A 24,854-nucleotide genomic window follows, 5' to 3' on the forward strand; every position below is an offset into this window, starting at 1 on the left:
TTAAATAACAGGATTCTTCTCCGCATCTAGGTTAAAGCATCAGACTAAATAGCGTTATAACATTTCGTTTTGGTCAACGAAAATGAAGAAACATTTTTGCATAGTTTTTTATTTTGTAAACCACATTTAGTCTCGTTTTTATTTGTCAACAATATCGCATTATACATTTAATTAGTCATAGTCACATGACCAGCATTTAAATTGCGTCTCGTCTCGTTTTCGTCACGTGATAAAGGTTCGTTTACTAACATATTTCGTCATAATTCTTGTTGACGAAAGCAACACTAGTCCTTACCATTGCGGTCTATTGGTACTTCTGGTTTTCTTCCCACCTCTGTCTCATGGCGTGAAATCAGTTCATAACAGTAGCAGGTCATGGCTTTAAATTTATGTGGGGCAGATTCTTTATAATACCAATTCAATTCAAGTTTATTTATATAGTGCTTTTTGCAATGTGTATTGTTTCAAAGCAGCTTTACAGGGGCAAACAGGAAAAACAGAAAAGTTAAAACACAGCACAGTGCATGGTATTTATACAACGAGTAAGATCATTCTAATAAATAATATCTAATTTCTATATAAATAAATAAATGAATGAATGCAGTCTCCCGGTGAACAGGCGAACACTGCCCTGCTGTGGCGAGGAACCCAAACTCCAATGATTGATTAATGGAGACAAAAAACTCAGGAGAAACCAGGCTCAACCGGGAGGGCCAGATCCCCTCGACGTGTCATAGCTGCACTCAAACTGGTGACATGTGATTTTAGTTTAGCATTTAATACCAAATATTGTAACTTCAGCATTAATAAGACAAATAGTCCGTCTTTGCTCTTGGTTGGGGATGTAGTGGTCTGAGCTGGGATTGTCCGATTGGTCGTATTTCTCTTTGGTGATGGTGGAATTGCCTTAGATGGAGCTGGGATGGTCAGTCAGTCTGCAGCTGTAGCTGGGGTAATCTCTATGTGGGGATGGGCATATGTCGATCATCTGGACCTGGAGGAATTTCTCCTTACCTCAGGATGGGCCTCCCTGAGGCGAAGGCAGAAGGAGAATAATTAGCGTAGCTGCTGTTCATTAACTATGCATTAAGTGAAAGCTTGGCTGAAAAGATGTGTCTTTAATCTAGATTTAAATTGGGAGAGTGTGTCTGACCCTCAAATAGTATTAGGAAGGCTATTCCAAAGTTTAGGTGCTACGTATGAGAAAGCTTGACCCCCTTTAGTGGATTCAGTTATCCTAGGTGCCATCAAAAGCCCTGAGTTTTGAGATCGTAGAGAGCGTGATGGGTTGTAATTTGATAAAAACTCAGTTAAGTAAGTAGGGGCTAAACCATTTAAAGCTTTGCAAGTAATTTTTTTTTTTTTAAATCAATACGATACTTAATGGGTAGCCAGTGAAGCGATAAAAAAACTGAGGTTATGTGATCGTATTTTCTTGACCTGGCAAGAACTCTGGCAGCTGCATTCTGAACTAACTGTAGTTTGTTTTTTTGAAGATACAGGACAACAACTAAGTAGAGCATTACAATAGTCAAGTCTTGAGGTTACAAATGCATGAATAAGCTTTTCTGCGTCAGCAACACATAAAATATTTCGTAATTTGTCAACATTTCTAAGGTGGAAGAAGGCTGTTTTTGTGATATTTGAGATGCGATTATTAAATGACAGGTTGCCGTCTAATATAACGCCTAGGTCTTTAACTGTATTTGTTGGAGTAACAGTGCAGCCTTCAATTTGCAAGATGTAATCTGAGATATTCTGTTTATGTGTTTTGGTGCTATAAGTAATATTTCCATTTTGCTAAAGTTTAAAAGAAGGAAATTACTAGTCATCCAATGTTTCATGTCTTCGATGCACTCTGGCAGTTTGGATAGCTTGAAGGAATCATCTGGTCTTGATGTGATATATAGCTGAGGATCATCTGCATAACAGTGGAAGCTAATTCCATGTTTTCTAATAATGTTGTCAAGGGGCAGCATGTATATGGAGAAAAGCAGGGGTTCTAAAACCGATCCCTGAGGTAATCCATACTTTGCCTTCGTGAGATTTGACGATTTCCCATTTAAATGGACATATAGATATCTGTCTGTTAAGTAACATCTGAACCATTGTAGTGCCTGTCCCTGAATACCGGTATAATTGTTTAAACGATCTAATAGTATTTTATGGTCTACAATATCGAAAGCAGCACTAAGGTCAAGCAGGACTAAGAATGAGATGTTACCTTTATCTGATGCAATAAGAAGGTCATTTGTCATTCTAGCGAGCACAGTTTCAGTGCTATGATGCGGTTTAAAGCCAGACTGAAACTTTTCGTGTATGTCATTATTTTGTAGGAAAGTGCACAACTGAGTGGACACTACTTTTTCTAGTATTTTAGACAAGTACGGGAGATTTGAAATCGGTCTATAGCTTCCAATTTCGTTGGGGTCTAAGTTTGTTTTTAGATACGAGGCTTAATTACAGCCAGTTTAAAGTGTCCTGGGACATGTCCTGGATTAATTGACGAGTTAATAATGTTATAAATGGGCTCAATTGCAACTGGAAGTAGCTCTTTTAATAAGGTAGTTGGAATGGGGTCTAATAAGCATGTTGTCGGTTTGGATGTTGCAATAAGTTTAATTAAATCTTCCTGACTTATAGGAGAAAAACAATGTAGCTTTCCTTTTTGGGTGATGGTCGATACTAATTCTTCAGACACACTTGGAGATTTGGTTTTAGCTCTGTTGTCTCATATTTTTTCGATTTTCTCTGCAAAAAAATTCATGAATTCATTGTAACCAAGTTGCGGTGGAATGGCCAGGTCAGGTGAAGCCTGTTTGTTTATTAATTTGTTTGTCAATTGATAATTTGTTTGTTTTTGGTTAAATAAAACCTTGGATTGTTTTTGTTATTTTCTATGAGGTTACGGAGGTGCTTGGCTTTTGCTGCTTTGAGTGCCTTTTGGTAGCAGTTTGCACTCTCTTTCCATGCAATTTTAAAGACCTCTAATTGGGTTTGTTTCCATTTGCGCTCCAGTTCACGGGTTTCTCTTTTTAGGGCGCGAGTGGTGCTATTGTACCATGGTGCTATGGTCTTTTCATTAATCTTTTTTGGTTTCATAGGTGCGACCGCTTCTAAGGTATTAGAGAAAATAGTGCCCATGTTGCTGGTCATGTCGTCGAGCGATTCTATATTAGTTGGAAAGGTTCCTTATGAAACTATCTTTAGTAGTTGAGGTGATTGTTCTACCCTGTCGATAACAAGATATACAACTGATTTCTGCAGTGCGCAGTGTACATAAGATGGTGATCCGAAACATCGTCGCTTTGAGGTATAATATCGATGTTTGGTTAGATCGGCTCTGTGAGATATAATCAAATCTAGTGTATGATTAAGTCGATGAGTAGGTCTATTGATGTATTGTTTTTCACCAAAAGAGTGTAGTAGCTCTTTAAACGCCACTGCTATTGGATCGTTAGCACTATCTAAGTGGATATTAAAATCTCTGACAATCAGTACTTTATCGACGTTAACCAATAGGTCCGATAAGAAGGGCGCCAGGAAAACAGTGTGTGCGCACCTTACCTTGATTGAAGGAAGCGTGTATGTTCCGGACGATTGAGTCTCCGATCACCACAGCGCTGCATTTCGTCTCGCAGAGGGTGGCAAAGCGGTTACTGGTAGGGATCTCGAAGACCGGTGGCGGCAGTGGGGGAGAGGTCATCGCTCCGGACCTGGATTCAGATAGGAAAAGGATCTACCACCTGCACTTGATTTTGAAATTCTAGGTATTAACAACTGACAGGATGCCTGAGAGCGTAATGCACGTGAAGGACTGTAATACAATAGAAGTTTTCCTAATACTGCGGAGCTAAACCATGTAGGGCTTTATAGGTAATAAGCAAGGTCTTAAAGATAAAGCGATACTTTATATGTAACCAGTGCAAGGTTGACAGAACATACTTTTTTGTATGTCTAAGAACTCAAGCTGCCGCGTTTTGGACCAGTTGGAGTTTTTGTAATAAGCCTGCAGGGCAACCACCTAACAGTGCATTACAGTAGTCTAGTCATGATTTCATGAATCAAATTGTCTGCATCTGACAGTGACAGCATATGACGTAGTTTAGATATATTCTTAAAACGGAAAAATGCAATTTTACAGATTAATGACAAATGACAGATTACTATGAAATAGAACGGCAAGATTCTTAGCTGAAGACAAGGGTTTTATGGAGCATTTGTCAATAGTTAAGCTTTATATAAATGTTTATATCTCTTAGAGGTAGCATGAAGACTTCAAACTAATTGTATTTATACTTGGACTTCTGGGAGATGCTAAAATAATTATTGTAAAGTGCAGCGATATATTCCAGACCAGGCTTGTGTTTATAATAAAAATCGTGGGGGATAGATTCATTTAAAGTAATATAATCATCTGGTTTTAGCCATGTTTCTGTCAAACAGAGCATGTCTATTTTATGATCTGTTATCATATCGTTAACAAAAAGTGCTTTATTATAGAGAGATCTAATAGTTAGAAATCCGAGTCGTAACAGTTGATTATCTGTATTTTGTTCATGTTTGATATGTTTAACGTTTATTAAATTACTTTCAAGAGGTTTACGCATCATCATCAAATCTCAAATTTATTTATAAAGTACTAGTTAAAGACAACCTCAGGTTGACCAATGTGCTGTGCAATACAATTTGACAATATGTTAAACATCAAAAACAACAAATAACAAAAACATCACATAGCATAAATTAAAGTAAAAAGATGTGTTTTTAACTTTGATTTAAAAATATGAACTGTTTGTGGTGTTCTGATATGAGTGGGAAGACTGTTCCAGAGTTTAAGTGCGGCTACCTTAAATGCCCGATCACCCCTAGATTTTAATTTTGATTTTGGGACATTTAGTAGTCTTTGATTTGCAGATCCAAGACTACGTCCCAGATGATGTTCACAGACCAGGTCAGCGAGATAATGGGGGCAAGACCATTCAAGCATTTTAAAAGTAACAAAAGCACTTTAAAATGGATTCTGGAGCGATCAGGAAGCCAATGCAAGAACATTAACACGGGTTATATGTTCACGTTTTCGACCACCAGTTAAAAGTCTTGCAGCTGCATTTTGGACCATTTGATGCCTGGATAACAGAGAGTTGTTTAAACCAAGATACAGTGAATTACAACAGTCAAGTCTGGAGGAAATAAAAGCATTTATTGCAGTTTCGAAGTGTTTAAATAAAGAAAAGATTTCACTTTCGTCAGTACTCTTAACTCTTTCAGCGCCATTGAAGAGTTATCTCGTCATTTAAAAAAAAAAACGCTTCCCGGCCAAAGACGAGTTTTTATGGCAATCAGTATTTGTACTGTTATACAGCAGGTGGCGCTATTACACACCTTTGGGGAAAAGTACAGAATCCCAGACCCTAGAACAATCAATAAAAACCGCTAAAACATAAACGTTCTGAGTGGAATCTGAGAGGAATCTTTGACGAAAAACGTTAATTATCTCAGCTGTTTAATCAAAATGATGCATTTTTGTAGAAACCTACCCTCATATACGGAGTGATATACAAACAAATTAAGATAGAAGAATACGGTTTCTTTTGTTTAAAAGCTGAGACTCTGTTCTTTCATTTGACATATTGTTTGTTCATATATTCTTTACAGAAAATTTACTGTGAGCCATTAAAGTTGGGTGAAAATGTAAAAAATCGCTGGCGTAGGCTGGCAACCTTTTTTTTTAAAAGGCTGGCGGCGAATGAGTTAATTGATAATAGCTAGACCTTATAACAGAATTTATTTGCCCATCAAATTTAAGTGCACTGTCAAACAAGACACCCAGGTTTTTTACACATGACTTTGCTGATGAAGAATAAACACCCGAGGTTAGCTTGAAATGTTTAGAATAGCAGAGGAGCCAAACACAATAATCTCCGTTTTGCTCTCATTTAGGTGTTAAAAATGTGTTGACATCCAAGCTTTAACCTCCAGAAGACAAGCAGAGAGAGAGTTTACATCATTTTTGTGTTTTGGAAGCAATAAAGTTGGGTGTCGTCTGCGTATTAGTGATAGTGAAGGTCATGCTTTTCGAAAATTGAGCCCAAGGGACGAATATAAAGGGAAAACAATAAGGTAGCCAAAATAAATCCCTGGGAGACCCCACAAGTCAGGGGGACCACACCTGAATGACACTTCCCTATATTGACCGATGAAAAATATCTATCTTTACAATAAGATTGAAACCAATGTAAAACATTTCCTCTGAGCCCCACAACTTGCTCAAGCCGAGATGACAAAATTAGATAGTCAATTGTATCGAAGGCAGCTCTTAGATCTAACAGCACCATCACAACAGTGTCACCTGAGTCAGTAGCCAATAGAATATCATTTAAAACTTTTACAAGCGCTGCCTCTGTAGAGTGTAATTTCCTGAAGCCTGATTGGAAAGCATCAAAATCTGTATTTTCAACCAGGAAACACTGCAGCTTTTGCATTACTACATTCTCTAAAAAAATGTAAAGAAAGGAAAGATTAGAAATAGGCCTAAAATTTGATAAGATTGTTGGATCTAGGTTAGTTTTTTTAAAAGAGGTTTAACAATTGCATGCTTTAAACTGTCAGGCACGGTGCCTGAAACAAGGCACTTATTTATAAAACTAGACGAGGAGGGCCGGTCACATCAAGAACTTATTCAAAAAAGTGGGGAGGAATGACATCACAGAGGGACCCTGAAGACTTTAGTTGATTTATAATCTTATATAGAAGTGAAAGAGGAAGAGTCAAACTGGCCAAAAATAACATTGGTAGCTGGAGGAGCAGCAAAGTCATAAATAGAGGGCCGAATGTCCTGACTGATACTCCTTATCTTATCTACAAAGACACAAAAGTTTAAACACATATCTACCGTTTCAAAAAGGTGGTTGCTGACTGGAGCATTCACAACAGCATTTATAGCGTTAAACAGTACTCTTGGCCTATGACAGTTTCTATCAATACGCTCCGATAAATATCTAGATTTGGCCAATTTGACTGATTTCTGAAATAGAGAGAGCGAGGATTTTAGGATCTCGTAGGAAATCTGCAGTTTATCTTTCTTTTACCTTCTTTCAGCTCTTCTTCAAGCCTGTCTGAGAACACATGTATTTTCATTAAACCAGGGAGCAGACTTAGTCCCATTGCAACCAAAGCAACCAAAACCAATGTCCAAGATGTTCATACAAATATCATTAAAACAATTTAAAAACTCATCAGTACTTTGATCTGATGAGGAGGTGATCAGAGGTAAGGAAGACTCCATAAACAGATGAAAACATAGAGCTAGGGAAGGGAGAGACTTTTCGAGTCAAACAGGCATGTTTGACAGCAGGAGGTGTCAAGAAACCAGAAATAAAATCGGGTTGTGATCTTAGAAGCTGTTAACATTTACTTCCAAATCTAGCACTGAAAAACCACGGGACAGCACAAGATCAAGAGTATGGCCACCCGAATGGGAGGGCCCTTTCACCTCCTGAAATAAATCAAACGAGTCTATCAAGCTGAGAAATTCCTCGGCCAGCGAAGTGGAGGTGCAGCATACAAGAATATTAAAATCGCCAATAATTAGGAACCTATCAAAATGTGGAATAATACCACTTAAAAAGTCTGAAAATTCCTCAAAGTCTTTGTGTGGTTTCGGGTGGCGATATATCAATGCAATCACCAACAGACTTAGATTTAAGAACCACTAATTGAAGTTCAAAGCTTAAATACTGTATATCTGTCCTTAAAGCACGACAGGAGAAATTTTCTTTGAGTATATAGACCAATCCTCCACCCCTTCCAGAAGATCGCAGAGAGTTAAATAATGTACAGTTTGTAGTAAGTAGTTCTGAGAAAGGACTCAAATAACCTGTAGTGAACCAAATCCCTTTAAATAATCTAATATTGTTAATCTATTTTAAAAATATAAATTATACACAAAAAGGTATGTATGTGCAACTAGGCCTGCGGCTATTGAATATTTTAGTAATCAAGTATTCTACCGAAAATTCCGTTGATTAATCATCTAATCGGATAAAACTTATTTTTGCTTAATTTAATAACTATATTAAATATACAAAACAACATAATACAAGTCTCTTGAAATGAGCAACTAGTTGGTTGTTCATTTTAAGACGAACAAAAAAAAATGTAGATTTTTCTAAAAATGAAAACCAATTGGTTGTTCATCAAAAGTGTTAAGGCAAAAAACTAATAAAAATAAAAACTGTCAAATGACTTTAAAGGTCTGAAGAACTGGGTCTGTTTATTGTTTTATACTGTTATATGAGGTCTACTTATTGATTTTTATGTTTTGGGATGTAAAAAAACATGCAAACGTAATAGGCTATTTTCTACACATGTTGTGAGGCCAGCTCTGCAAACTCTCGGTTTTAATGGGCGTACCGCATTGAAGACACTTGTAAGTAAACGCCCACTGCTTTGTTTGGATAGCCGTTTGCGTAGTTAGAGCCTTCTGTGAATTTGGCAATACAATAGGTTACACATTAGCACCATTCACAGTTTTCGCACGACATTAGTATTATCTGAAGACCTCCTGTGATTTATAAATTACCTCCCCACATCAGTATTTCATGTGACGCATTCGCACGGGATGATTTTTCTTCAAATTAAGTGACTTATTTCTCGGATGTGATGGCAAGGCTTCGCATATAGTTTGTATTGCCTATAGTTGTATTGCATTTAATGATATATGACCGTACCTGTCAGCATTTAAGACCAGTGATCACGAACTGGACAAAAGATCACCGCGATCGCGAGTCTCAAATGTCAAAGAGTTTCCATGATAAATAAACAAACGGGAGACTCCTGGTAACTTATGGATATCCCCCAGCAACCGAAATAATACCAAAAGGCTTCAAAACAGCCTCCATTATTCACAAATGTGGATAAAGCCTTGAAAATCCAAAGACTAGATGCCCCCAGGTTACACTAATCTAGTTTGAATAGTGCTCAGGGAACATTAAGCGATCTCTAACAAAGCAATAGTGATGCATAGTACAAACATGTTTTACTCTAATAAGATTGCTGCGTCATTCCTATCGGATCCAATATTGAAGGCACAGCACTGCTTTTTAATTTTAAACTCTTCTCAAATTTAGTGTCAACCTGTGCCTTGTTCACTAAGGAATCCTCAGAGAAATTAAACGAAAACGCTCCATGTTTTTCCCACATGAGCTGGAACGTCTTTAAAAATAAACTTTAACCCCACATTCCTGATATCAGAATCCGAAGGAAAGTTATGCAGCGACTTTATTCTTTCACAACCAGAGATTGAACAATATTTAGCTATCTTTAATGGCATATTTGTTTATTGCTTGCTTGCTCTATCTGGTTCTGCGCCACTTGTGGTACTTCAGTTCGGTCATGTGCGAACCAGTGGGCGGGGCTAGAGAAGTAGTCATTGATATTTTTCTGTGGGATCGGTGTTCAACCTATAGACAGGTGCATTCCAGAACCTTGTTGGGCCTGGTGTCAATAACAGATGTAATCTTAGTAACAAAGGCGTTTTCAGTTTTGACACTTACATGATGATCGCGTGAATACTATTCCCTCTTATATAACAAAAGCTCGGGTTAAAATTGTGATTTTAATTCATGCCTCCTTTAAAGTTTCCAAACTAAGCCATACATTAAAATAAATTATTATAATACAAAAGCACTGCCTCGAAGTTGTGCAACTTTACTTTCAGAACCAAAAGTTTGCAAATATACCGCCCATGCATTACATTAGCCTTTACTGTCTTCTTCTTGGAACGCTTTGTGGCATTTAGGAGGCAAAAACACTTGGACAGGAACTTAAACAAGAGTCCATGCATGGTTTTACATCGAGTGCTTCAAGCCAATATATTCAGAAGAATATAAATGTCTGTGTGTGTGCGCGCACGCGCGTGTGCACAAGTATTCAAAGGAGAATGTGATTGCAATGAAGAAATGTAATCATATTAACTTGCTTTGGGTTGCGTTTCCCAAAAGTGTCGTAACCCTAAGTTGATCGAAAAAATTGGCAGGCAGATAATTATTGGCATCAGCCCGATACAGAAAATAACGCAGATAAGCCTTGCCGATAGGAATATGTATTGATTAATATGTGTTTGCGTCAATTTGCGTGTTTGTGCTACAGCAGAATGTCGGTGGTGTATTTATTTGGGGGGCACTGTTTAAATTAGGGATGGGCGTATTTCAATAATTAAATATTTGATCTCAGGAAAAATTTATATTGGAATATTTGTTCATTTAAATTAGGTTAATTATGACGTAATTTGTTTCATTTTTATTTTGTCACAATTTCACATCAATCTTACAATTATCATTAAATATTCATAACACATTAATATTATGTCCTCTATATAGTTTTTTAAATGTGGAAAATATAGAAAAATACATAAAAACTGCATTTAAACAAGCATAATGGCATAATGCATAAAGAAAACATACAAAACAAAATGAACAAATCGCAATGTACAGTGAGTATATTGACAATCTGTGTTATATAATATCTTTGTTTATTTTGTTTTAAAAGTTCTTGATAAGAAAATCAAGCATATAGGCTAGGTCTATTTAATTCTGGTGAAAGTCTGTTCAACAAGCCGACAGCGGGAAAAAACGTGCTGATCTTCTCAAACTCCCAGTAACAAAATAATAATTAATAAAGTTAACGGGCTTGATACCTCCAAGCCGACTGTAAAGATCAGTTACAATATTTGGTATTAAATGCTAAACTAAAATCACATGTCACCAGTTTGAGTGCAGCTATGACACGTCAGAGGGGATCTGTCCCTCCCGGTTGAGCCTGGTTTCTCCCGAGGTTTTTTTCTCCATTAATCAATCATTGGAGTTTGGGTTCCTCGCCACAGCAGGGCAGTGTTGGCCTGCTCACCGGGAGACTGCATTCATTCATTTATTTATTTATTTAATTAGAAATTAGATATTATTTATTAGAATGATCTTACTCGTTGTATAAATACCATGCACTGTGCTGTGTTTTAACTTTTCTGTTTTTCCTGTTTGCCCCTGTAAAGCTGCTTTGAAACAATACACTTTGTGAAAAGTGCTATATAAATAAACTTGAATTGAATTGAATTAAAAGGTCCTAAAAAATCCCTGCAACAAAGACTGAGCAATTATAGTGCAATAGATATTTCCTTATCACCACCACATATAAATATTGTTTTCTTTGTCTTTCACGGCCAGTGTCTTAATTGTTTATCTTTGCATTGCATGTGCATCAATAAATAAGGTAGGCCTTTATATTTCAACTAAGGTAAGGAATCACAGTGCATTTTAAAATAAACAAAAAAGCATCTGTGCAAATTTATTTACATGTTGAAACTTGTAGGCGACGACCCTATTTGATCTTCTAGAAGGAAATCTCTGGCTTTTAGTTATGGAAAAAGGTGGAAGTCTTATTTTAAGGCCAAATTCATTAACATTCTTTGCAGTGAAATGTAGCCTACATTTTCATGTTGTTCAAGAACGAATAGATAGATGTACTATGAACAACCGCTACGAAAAAGTTATGGTAATAAATTAATTGTTGTTAATCATTTAATATTAAAATGGTATTTTTATACCTAATGTAATGTTAACAAATTCTGTGGCTCACAAGTTTTGTGGCTCAAACATTTCAATATGGTGATGTGAGCCGAGCATAACACGCAATCCGTGTAAACTTAAAATAATTAGACTAGCTTGCAATCTTAGTGAACAAAGATTTTGGAACACATACAAATTATTATTTTTATTTTCTGTATATTATAAAATCATTACAGTTGAAGCGAAAATGCGTTAAATAAGACGTGACAAGTTTTGACGCAGTTTTATTCTTATGAAAAATAATATTCTAATCGCATTTTTAATATTCAAATAGTGATCGAATATTCGAATATTAAAACCTTTGTGCACATCCCACAGGGATGTGGCACGTATAGCACATAGGCTGAAAGTCTCGCTCTGCTCTGTGTCAGTGTGCTTGCTGCACTCTGTCGTGCCCTGGTATTGTTCTTACGTTTAAGTTTTAATAATTGACTTTGTTAATAGTGTATACATTTACATTGATAATCGCAGATTTTTTTTTCCAAATGCAACATAGTTATTAAATGCTTGTAAAAGCAGCACATTTGTACATTAACCCAGTGAGCAAAGAAATGCATCTCTGTGCGGCTTAGCCGCGCACTGCCTATTTGATTAACGTTTTAAACTAAAACACAGAGTTTCTGTAAAAAGTAAAATCCTGCCCATCGTCCATCGTGAGTAGACTTTGAACTTGAGCTCAAGGGGACTTTTCGTCTGTGCATTAAAACACACCATTGCATAAGCAAGTGACCTCTTTAACCTCTGCTCTTGTTGCTTCTTTATTTAATATGCACCAAATTCATTTTCCAAATGTTTTTTTTTTAATTATTTAGTTTATCATTATTTTAAAATGTTAGAAGGGACAGTCACTGAAGTAACCGGGCTATGCCCACTTGTTTTTTTCAAAAAAATCCAATATTGTGCATCACTTTGTGGTTGTCAGTGTCTTTGTCTTTCTCCTGCTGCTCGTAAGTGCAGCCATGATTTCTTCTTTGAGACCATTGGGAACTATCCTCTAAATAATAAGAGGAACCATGTGATTAAAGCTTTTCTGACTGTTAACTTTATATATTACACACTGCCTATCATAAGTTCCAACAACTGCACAAGGCAATACTTACAGAAACTAAATGCCTGATTTGCTAAGAAATTGGATTGATTAGCTCTTCTCTTTATCGTTCTCTAATCGAAAGGTTCATATTCATAACAAACACACTTTTTGCTTATTATTAATAAAATGCTGGTAATGTATGTGTACAATAAAAAATTTGTTTGGAGCTAGAGAGCTAGATAATACATAGGCCCTAATATAAACCTAAACTTGAAATTGCCATCTCCACACTACCCAAAAGTGTAATAAATCTGGTTTAACAAACACATACAGCTTTTATTTTACTTTTGATTTAAACTTTTTTATTTACCCTAGAACGTGCTAAATACATTGCACAATTCCAGTAGATACAGTGGGGAAAATATGTATTTGACACATCAGCATTTTTATCAGTAAGGGGATTTCTAAGTGGGCTATTGACACAAAATGTCCACCAGATGTAGCCATCAAGCCACATATTGAATTCATAAAAAGAAATCAGAACATTTAAGTATACAAGTTCAGTCGTAATAACTAAATGGAAATGACACATGGAATAAGTATTGAACACATGAAGGTAACAAGGTGCAAAATGGCATAGAAAGCCAGGAGATCACCTGAAATCTGTCAGTATTGAGCGAGAAACCCTGCCCCCTATCAATACTAATTGATATCAGCTGCTTTAGTCCTAATTGATGGCCTGTAAAGGCTTCTCATGATCCCAAACACAAGGCCAAGGACACAATGAAGTAGTTTCAAAGAAAGAAGATCAAGCTGCTTGAATGGCCCAGTCAATCACCTGACCTAAATCCCATCGAAAATCTATCTAGAGAACTGAAGATCAAAGTTAATAAAAGAGGCCAAAGGAACCTTCAAGATTTAAAGACCATTTGTGTGGAAGATAGGCCAGAATCACTCCTGAGCAATGCAGACGACTGGTCTCTCCATACTAGAAGCTGTAATCACCAACAAAGGCTTTTCTACAAAGTATTAAATAAAGTGTGTTGAATACTTATTCCCTGTGTCATTTCACTTTATTTATTATGACTGAACTTGTATACTTAAATGTTCTGATTGCTTTGTATGAATTCAATATTTGGCTTGATGACTACATCTGGTGGACATTCTGTGTAAATAGCCCACGTAGAAATCCCCTTACTGATAAAAATGCTGATGTGTCAAATACTTATTTACCCCGGTGTAAGTCCTATCTGGAGATAATGAGGTGGTTAGTAAATGCGCTACATTTACTTAAGGAACATTTTGGAAAATATGTACTTTTAAAGTAAAATTGAAAATGGGTACCTTTACTCTAACTTGAGCATATTTATAATAGAAAACCTGTACTTTTACTTTGTTACAATGCGTGACGTTCCTTTGTTTTTTAAATTATGCATTATAAAATGCGTTGCTTACAGAAAAATACATTTGAAGAACAGAAGGAAGACTGTATTACTGTATGTTTACAAGTAAGAGCTTTTCACAACACACACACGTGACACAACATGAGAAAACGAGAGTTTGGTCTAAAATCAGTTTGTATTAGAGCACTACAGCTGATCTAGATCATCTTAGGTAAAATGCATTGTAAACGCAAAACTCTTCAGTTTACTTTAGTTTGACATTGTCTATATTATTAAGTATAAGTTGTAGTAGTTTAGGCTACATTGATAGTGGGACTAGATTCAATTACAGAAATGCTTGTTTCCTTTGTGTGTTTATATTTTTTAGTCTTTGTTTGTATATTGTAAATATATTATGATAATAATAATTAAAAATATTGATTAACATATATTAAAATATTGACGATCATATACGTTTTATGAATAGTAGGCCTATAGTATCAGATAGTTACTAAGTAACTAGCTACTTGAGTAGTTTTTTCAGTAGAAGTCACTATTTAAAAAATTACTTGAGTAACAATTTCTCTAGTTACTTGTACTTGAGTAAAAATTTTGGGTACTCTACCAACCTCTGTACACATAGAAAAAGTATTACACGTTGCACAAAGAAATAGGTTAAACAACATTAAACAATATTCACCTACCACATGCACCTCGGGGGAAAACAATTAGCCTAAACATTTTTAAAACAAGCGCATGCTACAAAAATGAGCCATTGTATAAGGTTGTAACACTTTGTTTTAGTGATGCATAAGAAATTGAGAGAGCCACACAGAAATAACGTTTTACCATGAGCCAATGTATTAAGTGAAGTTGACTATATACAAATAAATAAACAAACAAAAGTACATTCTTATCAAAAAACTTAATGACAGTCTTTCAGTCTTTAAATGCCAGTGGGAGACAAAGTTCCTTTGAGATGAAAGTCATCCAATTGAAGTTAATTCCTTGGTGAAATAGCACTGTCCATGCTAGTCGAACCCTCCGCCAACCTTTAGCTTAAGCATTAGTGTAGAAGATTCCTTGTAATCCATAAACTCCTCTGCTCACGCATTCCAAGCTTAAGCACACTAGAGCTGTTCTTCATACAAGTAAAAGCACAAGTTGAATATTTGAAACATCAAGAAGATTGAGCATATGCACGAGATGATTTCAATAACGCATTGTATTCCTGAGTTCCAAAGCATGTAGAAATATACTATCTCTCACAACATTCAAAAAACTACTTAAATCTCTTCTGTGAGTACTTGACGGAAGAAAATAAAAACACTTACCCTTTCTTTCTCTCAACAGGTAGTGGACTAGCTTTTGTTGAAACCAGTAACTTTGTATTGGCAACTATTGTATTTGTTGTATTGCTCTTGTGTGAGTCGCTTGGGATAAACGCGTCAACTAAATGTAAATGTAATAATAACATATCATGCAAATAGAATGTATATTGAAGTCAAATACACAAGTTAAATGTAGGATGCTTATGGATTATTAACTCCAGTAAGTCTACCAGTGTGCAACAGTGGAAAAATTGTATAACAAAATGTTATTGTGTTGGAGAATTTTTTTGATTGAATTGTTCCTTGTTCCTCTTTACAGGAAGTTGGTAATCTCTATGACATGTTTCACACCCGGAACTGCCTCCATCGTCGGGCGTATCAGCATAAAGTGGGCAGCATCATTGAGACCATGTTAGTGTATTCTACCAGAAAGCATAATTTATAGTAGAATTTATAAAGCAAATTATTTTTTTCAATTTTAAAGTTTATTGGTTCATGTAAATGATCATTGGGAATTTTCATTAGGATCACAGAGGCCTTTGTAAAGGCTGATCCTTATATCCAGATCCAGGGTTCCTCTGGCAGGATGTTTACAATCTCTTCAGCTATAGACGACATGGAGGCGTACACCAAACTTACAGGTAGTGGACACACTTCTGTGGGAACCTGTCTCAAAGTTAAAGGGGTCAAATAACATGGCTAAAACCAATATTATCGTTTGTTTAAGATTGTAATTGTAATGTTTATACACGTTTTAAGGTTAAAAAACGCTGTATTTTCCACATACCTTGCATGTTTGTATCTCCTCTTTGCCACGCCTCTCTGAAACGCGCTGATTTTTTACAAAGCTCATTGCTGTGAAAAGCGAGGTGTGCTATGATTGGTCAGTTGGTTAGTGCATAGTGATTGGTCGAATACTAGAGCGTTTCACGGAAATGTAACATACTTCGGAACCATATCTTACCATATTCGGAACATTAGGTTCCAAAGCAATTGTACTTGCAGGTGATAAAATGTCATCTGTACTTCCTTATATCAATTCTAGCCCGAATCTGATACGGAAAATGAAGATGATCAAGCCGATACATCAACTTTGCCAGCGCGACTTTAACAGGATGTAAAGGATTGATAAGGTTTTATTAAAAAAAAATATCATGTTAAATAGTTAAAAACGATATCTTACTGTTTTACCTTTTATTTACGACGTTATAAAGACTATAAACATCATATAGAGTTAGTGTTTGATAGAAACAAGCTGGCATTACACCAGGGAATGGTAACATAATAAATAACGCAAGTGCGTTGGCCCTTCGTGATCAACCAGTGTTACGGCACTTCTCGTCGTGATTCAGAAAAGACAATAAATCCTATTATAAACACGACATTTGTTGCCTTTAGATGGAACATTATTACGACTCATGTTGTCTTTTGTCATGTTACGTGCGTGTCTGCATTTGCAGATCACAAACACACAACAAACTCAACCCATGTTGGTCCATAGCAAAGGCTTTTACAATGACAATATACATAAAGACTGCGTATCTGAAGCGCCTGTCATGCAAAGTTGTAATGGTTGGAATGGCCCCACTTTTTAACCAAAGCTTTCGTGCATTGCCGGTCTTGAGATCTTCCAGGTTCATGAAGCAATCTTCGGTGAAATGCGGTGTACAAACTTGAATATTCGAATTGTACTTTTCTGGAACAGTGTTGTAAATAAAATGTAACCGTTTGTTACTTATATATATAATTTTAGCTGTCCTATCAAAGAGGCTTTCTTTTCGCATCGAAACACACAGCGTCTCCACTACATGGCTGCATCAGTGACGATACAATGAGATTTACAAGTACAACCACCTTACTTGCATTTACATTTGGGCGGTCTTAGTCAAGTCATACCACGAAATGACGTACATTCGTGGGGGTGTGGTTACACGAGGCGTTTCAGGCAAGTCTGGTTGAGCAATCTCTTTTAGATAGAAGGTATATTTTGTTTAACACTTTAATTTTAGCAATTTTACATGTCTAATACATGCATGGGCAACTTATAACACACCAAAGACAAATTAACACTCAGGTCAGGAAATGTGTGTTTGTGAACCTATTTCAGCTTCATGCATTATCCATCTTTTTAATAATTTGAAAGTTGTTGGGTTTAGGACATGATTTACACTAACTGATCTTTTTGAGAAGAACAAATCTGTCAGCAATTTAGACTTGCTCCTTTACTTTAATGTCAGGGCACTGCCACTCACACTTTTAGTAAGATTTCATTGAATCCAAAGTAATTGGACAGAGATTACAAAAAATGTTATAATAAAATTGCAATAAAACAATATAATGATTTATAAGCCTGATATCCATTTTCTAATTTAATTGTTTGGGTTCCAGTTGTCATGTTATCCAGAAGATGTGTTCTTTTAAATTGTTGGTCTGCCTATGTGGTCGTCTATCTGCTGGAAAAAATATCCAATTTGTGGGTTTTTTACCCTGTGATCAGATTAGATTTTTTGAATTTTTGTATTTTAGGCTAATTCAGTGAGTCTATATTTGAAATGTAATTGTATTTATTGATGTTTTATTAAATGTTTTATTTGTTATATTAGCATGATATGAAGCCACATTTAATTATCAAAGGAAATAAAAACAAACAACATCAAGAAAGGCATGCATAAAAAATTGTAAATGCATTCCATATTGATATTATTTGAGCGATGCATGTGTTGCTGATTCAAATGTCTGCTGATTTATAACTTTAAGGGTCTTGTTTTTAGATCATATCTTTGAGCAGATTTTGTACTCATCCACACCGGAGCTGTCTGATGCCAGAGCAATCTTACAAAACATTCTCTGTAGACGTTTGTATAAGTGTGTGGGTCAGACCACCCCGGAGACACATGTGGATGTGTCACAGGTGAGAAATCTGTCAAAATGATACCGTTTTCAACCACATATAAGCAATTTTACATTGTTTGTTTCTGCTTTTGGTGTACTATAAATTGCTGTTGATAAAAGTTTAGAACAACCTTACTGGGAAATTAATTATACATATAATTTATTTTGTGACAGATGTAAATGTATCTATGTATAATAAGGTGTGTACAAGTGTTGTTTAAAAATACTAAAATATTCTAGAAAAAACATACACTTTGAAGGCTGGAATGCACCATACCCGACTTTATAAAATTTGAACAGATTAAAAAAGTAGACATCACACACTTGCATACTTTTTGAAAGGCATCACACACTCACTAAGAGTTAAAATCTGCAGACCGGCTCAGTTTTTCTGCAACAAGTCCAGCAAAAGTATTTTGGTGTATTCCAGATTTAAGCTGTAACATATTTTAGTGAAATATAAACTGTAGGTCTAAAAAAACAACATAACCTAATGTTGAATAAAGTTGGGGTCTTGGTTTTGTAAAATGCAATGTTGTAAAGTTTTGATCTCTTTTCTTAATTATAATATTCAACTTTATTTAAGTGCTCTGTAATGAATCAACTTCTGCACCCTCTTGTAGGAAAAACTGCTTGATTGGGCAAAAGAGGTAGCTGGTTCCAAACCCAGTAACATAGATGAAAACCTGATGGCAGAGGACTTTGTGGTCAGCGTACGTTGATGAAATAAATTTTGCTTTGATCATTCAATAATGGATAGTTGCCACAGAACATGTCTATAAACTTGATCAAGATTTAATCTGAATTAAAAAGGGGAAATGTATGTCTATAGACCCGTAACTGGTTCCCATTCGTTTTCAATACATATTTCTACAAGCACAAGTTTTTCATATAATAATTGTCAAATTCATGCAGTCTTAATTGACACAATTAATGAATTGTCAATAACCCTTTTTTATTCATTAGGTCATTCACATGGATTATGGAATGAAGGAGAAAAACCCCATCAACAACTTCCACTTCTACTGCAAGAATGATCCCACCAAAGCCATCAAGATTCGCAAAAATCAGGTACCTTCTGTTTTGTTTTTTTGTTAACCCTAACTAAATTCATTTGATGTTAATGCTCACATCTATGGCAGGTGTCAAAACTTCTACCTGAGCGGTTTGCAGAACAGCTGATCAGGGTTTTCTGTAAAAAGACTGATGACAAAAGCCTAAAAACTGCCAGGAAGTGTTTCGTCCAGTGGTGCATGGACAAAAACTTCACTAAACCACAGGTAAAACAGGCATACAAATGCTGTCATGTCCATCATTATTCATCTCAAAATCTTACAGAAATGAATCTGTAATGGGTTGTAATTTAAAGTTGGTGTAACGGATGCTTTAAAAACCACAAATTGACAGTTACATTAGCGTTTTAAGGAACTACAGGGGAAAAATTAAGAGTGGTAAATTAAAATAACTTTTTTTTTCAGGATGGAGATGTTATTGCTCCAGAGCTCACCCCGCTTAAAAAAGACTGGCACACCCATGAAAGAGATGATGAAGACAGCGAGATGGATGAGGATCCCAAAATTTCAGATGAAACACCCAAAAAGGCTGGTCTTAACGTCAAAGTCAAGCTTTTTCAAGCCTAGGGGGAAAACTTTCTTCTCCCTTAACAGCTTTACTGTTATGTTAAGCTTTACATAAAAAAATGTTTTAAGAATTATGCTATTCTATAAAATATCAACAAATGTTAGGTCACAAATCTGCCAGTATTTTCATGAAGTCTTTAAATTGAAAAGGATTAAATGATTCAAATGTTTTTATTTATAGTGTTTGTGTCATTTCACTGTTATTCTCTTTTGCCAATATTTTAATGCAACTGGATCTGACGCTATGAGGGACAATGATGGAACCATCATGTCCTTTGCGTTTATTTTGTTTTAGTGATCCCAGTTCACCCAAATTGTTACATCTTGTCTTTAAAACTTATCGTTTGTTGTTTACTTTTCATTTTATTATAATGACACTCATTATGTTTCCTGAAAAGTATTATGACTGGCAGTAAAATGAATAGACTTAGTATACTGGATCTCATATATGATTTCGATGACATCAGGTTTTTTTTTAGAATATACATTTTCAATACCATGTTGTAGAACAGTACAAAGCATTTATAGAGATGTTCTAAGGGATTTACTTAACATTTATTTTGTCTTCTTTTGTATAGTTTTCACATTGTATCATCGGTTAAAGGTTTTGCTGTAAACTGATGTTTTGAGAGTTCAGTACAGAAGATTTTGTTACAGCATATTGATAAAATAAAATTTTGCGCTATTGAATCAACTTTGTTAATTAAAAAAATATGCCATTTCCATTGAACAATGAATTAAGCCAAAAAAATCGCAAGTGTCATTGCCCTTTTTTAAGAACATCATAAGCATTAAATGTTTTATAACAACTCAGATATTCCTGTACCAATGTTTTTTATGAATATCAACTAATCACTGTCTACTGGGTAGTCGTCGTACAGCTCTCTCAAGTGTAAAATGAGCTGCTCTATGTTATCTCCTGTCAGTGCAGAAACGGGAATAACCCGCTGATGGACGTGATTCCTCAAAGACCTAAGGTTGTTCAAGGCATCTGGCAAGTCCATTTTGTTGGCCACGATAGCACTAGATCTTTGTGACAGATGCATTTTGTATTGGTCCAATTCAAAGCACAGCTGCTGCAGCTGCTTCCAGGGTTCTGCAGAAGACATGTCCAGTACGTACAACAAAATACGACAGCGCTCAATGTGCCTTAGGAAAGAAATGCCAAGGCCACTATTCAAATGAGCATCTGGAGTAAGCCCAGGAATGTCAGCTACTGCAATTCAATAAGAAAAATATTTTAGTGGCTTCACTAGCAAATAAATCTGTGTTTCTTTTGTTCTCCTAATGTATTCAACACACACCTGCCACCTGCTCGTGGTCTCTGTATTTAACAATGCCCACATGAGGTTTTAGTGTGGTGAAGGGGTAAGCTGCCACAGCTGGGCGGGCATTAGATATGGCACATAACAGAGAGGACTTGCCTGCATTTGGTAAACCAACCTGCTCAGAAAAACATAGTTATTTGCTGCGAGATTGCACATCAGATTTTGGGGTTTCTGTAAAATACAACAATTTAAAATGTTTAGGCCTGGAGGAGTCAAGATGCTCTTGATGGTTGATTACTGGCCCAGGCCAAAAAAGTCCAATAATATTCCAACCTGATCTCAGGAATTTGTAGCTATTTTGTAAGGTTGAAAATTTGTATTAGATAATTTGATGTAAATCACTTAAAAAATTACATTTATTAGAGAAAACCAATACTAAAGCCCCTCCCTCTAAGTCTAACCATCACTGGCGCAAAGTGGTACTAAAATGTACGACTAGATGAATTGGCTGTCACATAAAATAGTTATGAACTCCTGTGAGATTGTGTTGAATATTATGTTGATATTCAAGGCATGAAGCATTTCTTTATTAAACATGTATGATCCAGCCAAAAAAGCTCTGAATATATGTAAAATGCAAGCATTTGCTCATACCAGTCCAGCATGGGCCATGGTCCGCAGCTCCAGTTGAAAGACTCGTTCCTGTCCCCTTTCTCCAGGCGTGGCATTAATGGGAGCTCTGTTTTCATTAGACAAGAAAAAGTGGTTCCCCTTTCCTCCCACTCCCCCGTATGCAGCAGTGTACATCTGGCCATGACATAAGAGGTCTGCTACTGACTTACCCCCTTCCTTTATAATGGTGCCCAGGGGGACCTGTTCAAATTCATAAGATACAACACAAATACAGCCGTAAAATTCACCCAAAAATTATTAATTTTGCTACCATGGACAAAAGGGAAGATATTGAAAATTGTAATCACTACACTGTGTACACAGGCATACAATATATATTTTGTTAGGAACTGACTTGAGTTATTGACTAATTGATATCAGCTATTTTGAAGTCTACCCTGGCCTCTGCTTGGCAAATGTATGAGTTTTTGCAAATAAGTTCAATTTGGTAATTCCGTTGTTTGCTGAGATATGGTGTAAATAATATGTGTAACTCACTAAAATGTAAGTGGAACTGGCACTGCGTCCGCAGCGGTCCTTATTGCGCCCTGCTTCTCCGTTTTTTCCAGAATACACTGCTGATACTGATGCAAGTGATTTTACGCGCGGGTCCACTGCAGAAAATTAAGATTTAAATCAGGGCTTACTTGAAATACACATACATATTTTTTTTCCCTTTTTTTTATGGTTTTCTGAATTGCTAAATCATTAAAGTCTATTTTGACTCAAATGCCCAGTGCCTAAAGCAAATTTTTTATTATTCAATTATTTGTCAAAACCTTAAACAAGTTCAGGTAGTTAGACACATTTAGACATTTTAGACACTCTCGTTCACTCATAAATGTATTCTCCCTAACCCTTTGGATAAAAGTGTCTGACAAATGCGTAAATGTAGTGACACGTGTGGAGTTTTGTCTAGGGAAGCATTTCTCAAAGTGTGGGGCAGGCCCCATGGGTGTGGATTAGAGACATGACAAATGGGAACAAACTATTTATTGTGGAGAGGCGGTAGCGTGTATAAAAATTTGCAATGGATAAGTTTGTGACATGGAATGAAAAGAAAACTCGAGTTTCAACACCAACAGAAGAAACCAAGACAGACAGTGGACCTCAAGTTTACCAATTTGTTGGTGCGATTGGGGACAGGTAGGGCTCAGAACCCTTCCATACCTTCAAAGTGGGGAATGCCAGAAAATTTTGAGAAACACTAGTCTGCAGTGAATCTGGCACACCAGAGGATTTTTGCTCTGTTGTCTGACAAAGGGCAGCATCTTGTGATGTGATGGGGATTAACTCATTTGTCTGGACCACATTGACATAATAACTGATTAACTTTGATTCTGTTTTTCATTTACAGTTTATCTTAGTTCTTTTGCAGTTGTAGGCCTACTACAGGATGCAAGTGCTACAAATTGCAACTGTTCAATTTCAAAAACCATTATCTGGCATTATCTAGTATACAACATATTTAATGAAATAACTAGTGATTACTAGATGGGCAGTGTTTTTGTTATATACAATTAACATTTAGGGTATTTATACATGCCCTTGATGCTGTGTTTTTTAAATTAATTAACGTAGTGTGTAATGAATGATTTGTAGTTTTTAAATGTTTAGCAGCTATGTGAATCATCTGAAAGCATTGTTTGATTTTAGGCACAGATACATGGTTTTGATAACATTGTTTGATTTTTCAAGAAAAAGTAGAGGTTAAGATATGTAGTTTAAAGGTCTGGTTTTGTGTTCTGGGTTTGTAAAAATGAGTGGTGGACTCGATAATTGTGTTTTAGCAACTTTAGTTTAAACTTCCGTTTAAACTGTGTTAAAATGTTTACCCCAAAAGCTGTCTTACGGGGAAGCATCTCAGGTATAAAAAGTGTTTATGAAGTAAACACGGGATGAAAAAAGCATTAACATTATTTTGTATAGCCAGCAAAACCATGGAAAATATATCTTGAAACATCGCACGAGGCAAGACTAGTACGGTTTACTTGGTTACCTTTAATGATAATGTCTCCTCCAGCACCTCCGTTACCGCCATCGGGGCCACCCCACTCTTTCCTAGGCTCACTGTGGAAAGTGGAAGCTCCATTACCCCCTGAACCTGCCACAACCCTCACCCTACGACAATCCACAAAATAACGGCTCTGCAGGAAGACACAAGGTCGTTAGAAACAATAAAAATAAGACATGTGCATATATGGGTCTTTGGAGTTGCGAGACACACCAGTTTTTTCTCTGAGAGCTGCGCTGTTGTTGCGGAGTGTTTGTGTGCTGTGTGAATCATCAGCCCTTTACATAAACGCACAATCCTGGAATACATCTGAAGACTCATTTTGCAATTTGTTAAACCATCAACATATGCATTGTATTTTATGTCCTCCGAATGTTACAGATATCGGTTATGTTTACAATTGAAGCCGGGTACTTAGCAACTATTATTTCTATGCGTTATTTCACCTCATCCTCCCAAAACAACTTAAATAACATCCGTGTTGCGTACACGTGTAAGTACGGCATCCATAGAGGCTCATGCCAAAAGCCACTCGATTGAAAGCTTGCAACCTTTAGCCAAAAAACGCGGTAGCTGCGTCTGAATTCGCTCATTCGCATTCATTTGATCTGTTTATTCTCAAAAAGTAGAAAATAACTGTCAACAAGAACAAACAGGCATTAACGGTCACTTTCGCATTGTATCATGGGAAATATGAGTGAGCGAGTGTACATCGGAGGTACAATCAAAATCAGAATGCATTGTGGGTCAATAGTAGTGAAGAAATGTATGGAATGAGTTGTTTACTCAGACTTCGGACACACTACAAAATGGCAGACACCCGATATAGTGCACTACATAGGAGATAGCGGGCGAAATCCTATATGGGGAGTATGCAGACCTGGAGCATGCAGTTTTGCGCCCCCGGCAGTTTTACGCCCCGCTGTTCCTTATTTCTCCAATAGGGGGAGTAAGCAGTTTTACGCCCCTGCTTGTATGATTCATACAAGTTCATAGAGATT

General features: G+C 36.3%; 2 protein-coding genes across 4 annotated transcripts in view; one reads left to right on the plus strand and one right to left on the minus strand.

The window, feature by feature from the left end:
• Positions 1–20,069, plus strand: part of samhd1 (SAM domain and HD domain 1) — a 60,735-nt gene extending 40,666 nt beyond the window's left edge. The window contains exons 10-16 of one of the 2 annotated variants that reach the window (XM_056733735.1): positions 15,687–15,778; positions 15,893–16,008; positions 18,139–18,278; positions 18,883–18,972; positions 19,226–19,330; positions 19,402–19,539; positions 19,738–20,069. In XM_056733735.1, coding sequence (XP_056589713.1) covers positions 15,687–15,778; positions 15,893–16,008; positions 18,139–18,278; positions 18,883–18,972; positions 19,226–19,330; positions 19,402–19,539; positions 19,738–19,899 — 843 coding nt within the window. In that variant the 3' untranslated portion in view covers positions 19,900–20,069. The remainder of the gene's footprint in view (positions 1–15,686; positions 15,779–15,892; positions 16,009–18,138; positions 18,279–18,882; positions 18,973–19,225; positions 19,331–19,401; positions 19,540–19,737) is intronic. The other variant, XM_056733736.1, reaches the window with a different exon arrangement.
• A 363-nt stretch (positions 20,070–20,432) lies between these two features.
• Positions 20,433–24,568, minus strand: mtg2 (mitochondrial ribosome-associated GTPase 2). 2 transcript variants are annotated; one of them, XM_056733742.1, is made up of 6 exons: positions 24,067–24,568; positions 23,839–23,986; positions 22,010–22,040; positions 21,822–21,906; positions 21,204–21,342; positions 20,433–21,115 (listed from the first exon to the last, which is right to left on the minus strand). In XM_056733742.1, exons 1-6 carry the CDS (start codon positions 24,172–24,174, stop codon positions 20,748–20,750), a joined length of 879 nt encoding a protein of 292 aa, XP_056589720.1. In that variant the 5' UTR covers positions 24,175–24,568; the 3' UTR covers positions 20,433–20,747. The 2 variants fall into 2 exon arrangements, with proteins under 2 accessions (XP_056589720.1, XP_056589719.1); XM_056733741.1 differs by adding an exon at positions 22,338–22,453 and having other exon boundaries at positions 21,822–22,040; positions 24,067–24,561.
• Positions 24,569–24,854: the final 286 nt, after the last annotated feature.

The sequence above is a fragment of the Triplophysa dalaica genome, chromosome 20 (genome assembly GCF_015846415.1).
Source record: "Triplophysa dalaica isolate WHDGS20190420 chromosome 20, ASM1584641v1, whole genome shotgun sequence".
NCBI lineage: Eukaryota > Metazoa > Chordata > Actinopteri > Cypriniformes > Nemacheilidae > Triplophysa > Triplophysa dalaica.

Bases quoted from the DNA above. Each gene is read 5' to 3' on its own strand.
- mtg2 (XM_056733741.1), bottom strand. From the start codon at position 24,174: ATGAGTCTTCAGATGTATTCCAGGATTGTGCGTTTATGTAAAGGGCTG. The intron at 23,987-24,066 runs GTGTGTCTCGCA...GTCTTCCTGCAG, and splicing joins AGCTCTCAGAGAAAAAACTG to AGCCGTTATTTTGTGGATTG. The intron at 21,116-21,203 runs GTGTGTGTTGAA...ATTGAATTGCAG, and splicing joins AGACCACGAGCAGGTGGCAG to TAGCTGACATTCCTGGGCTT.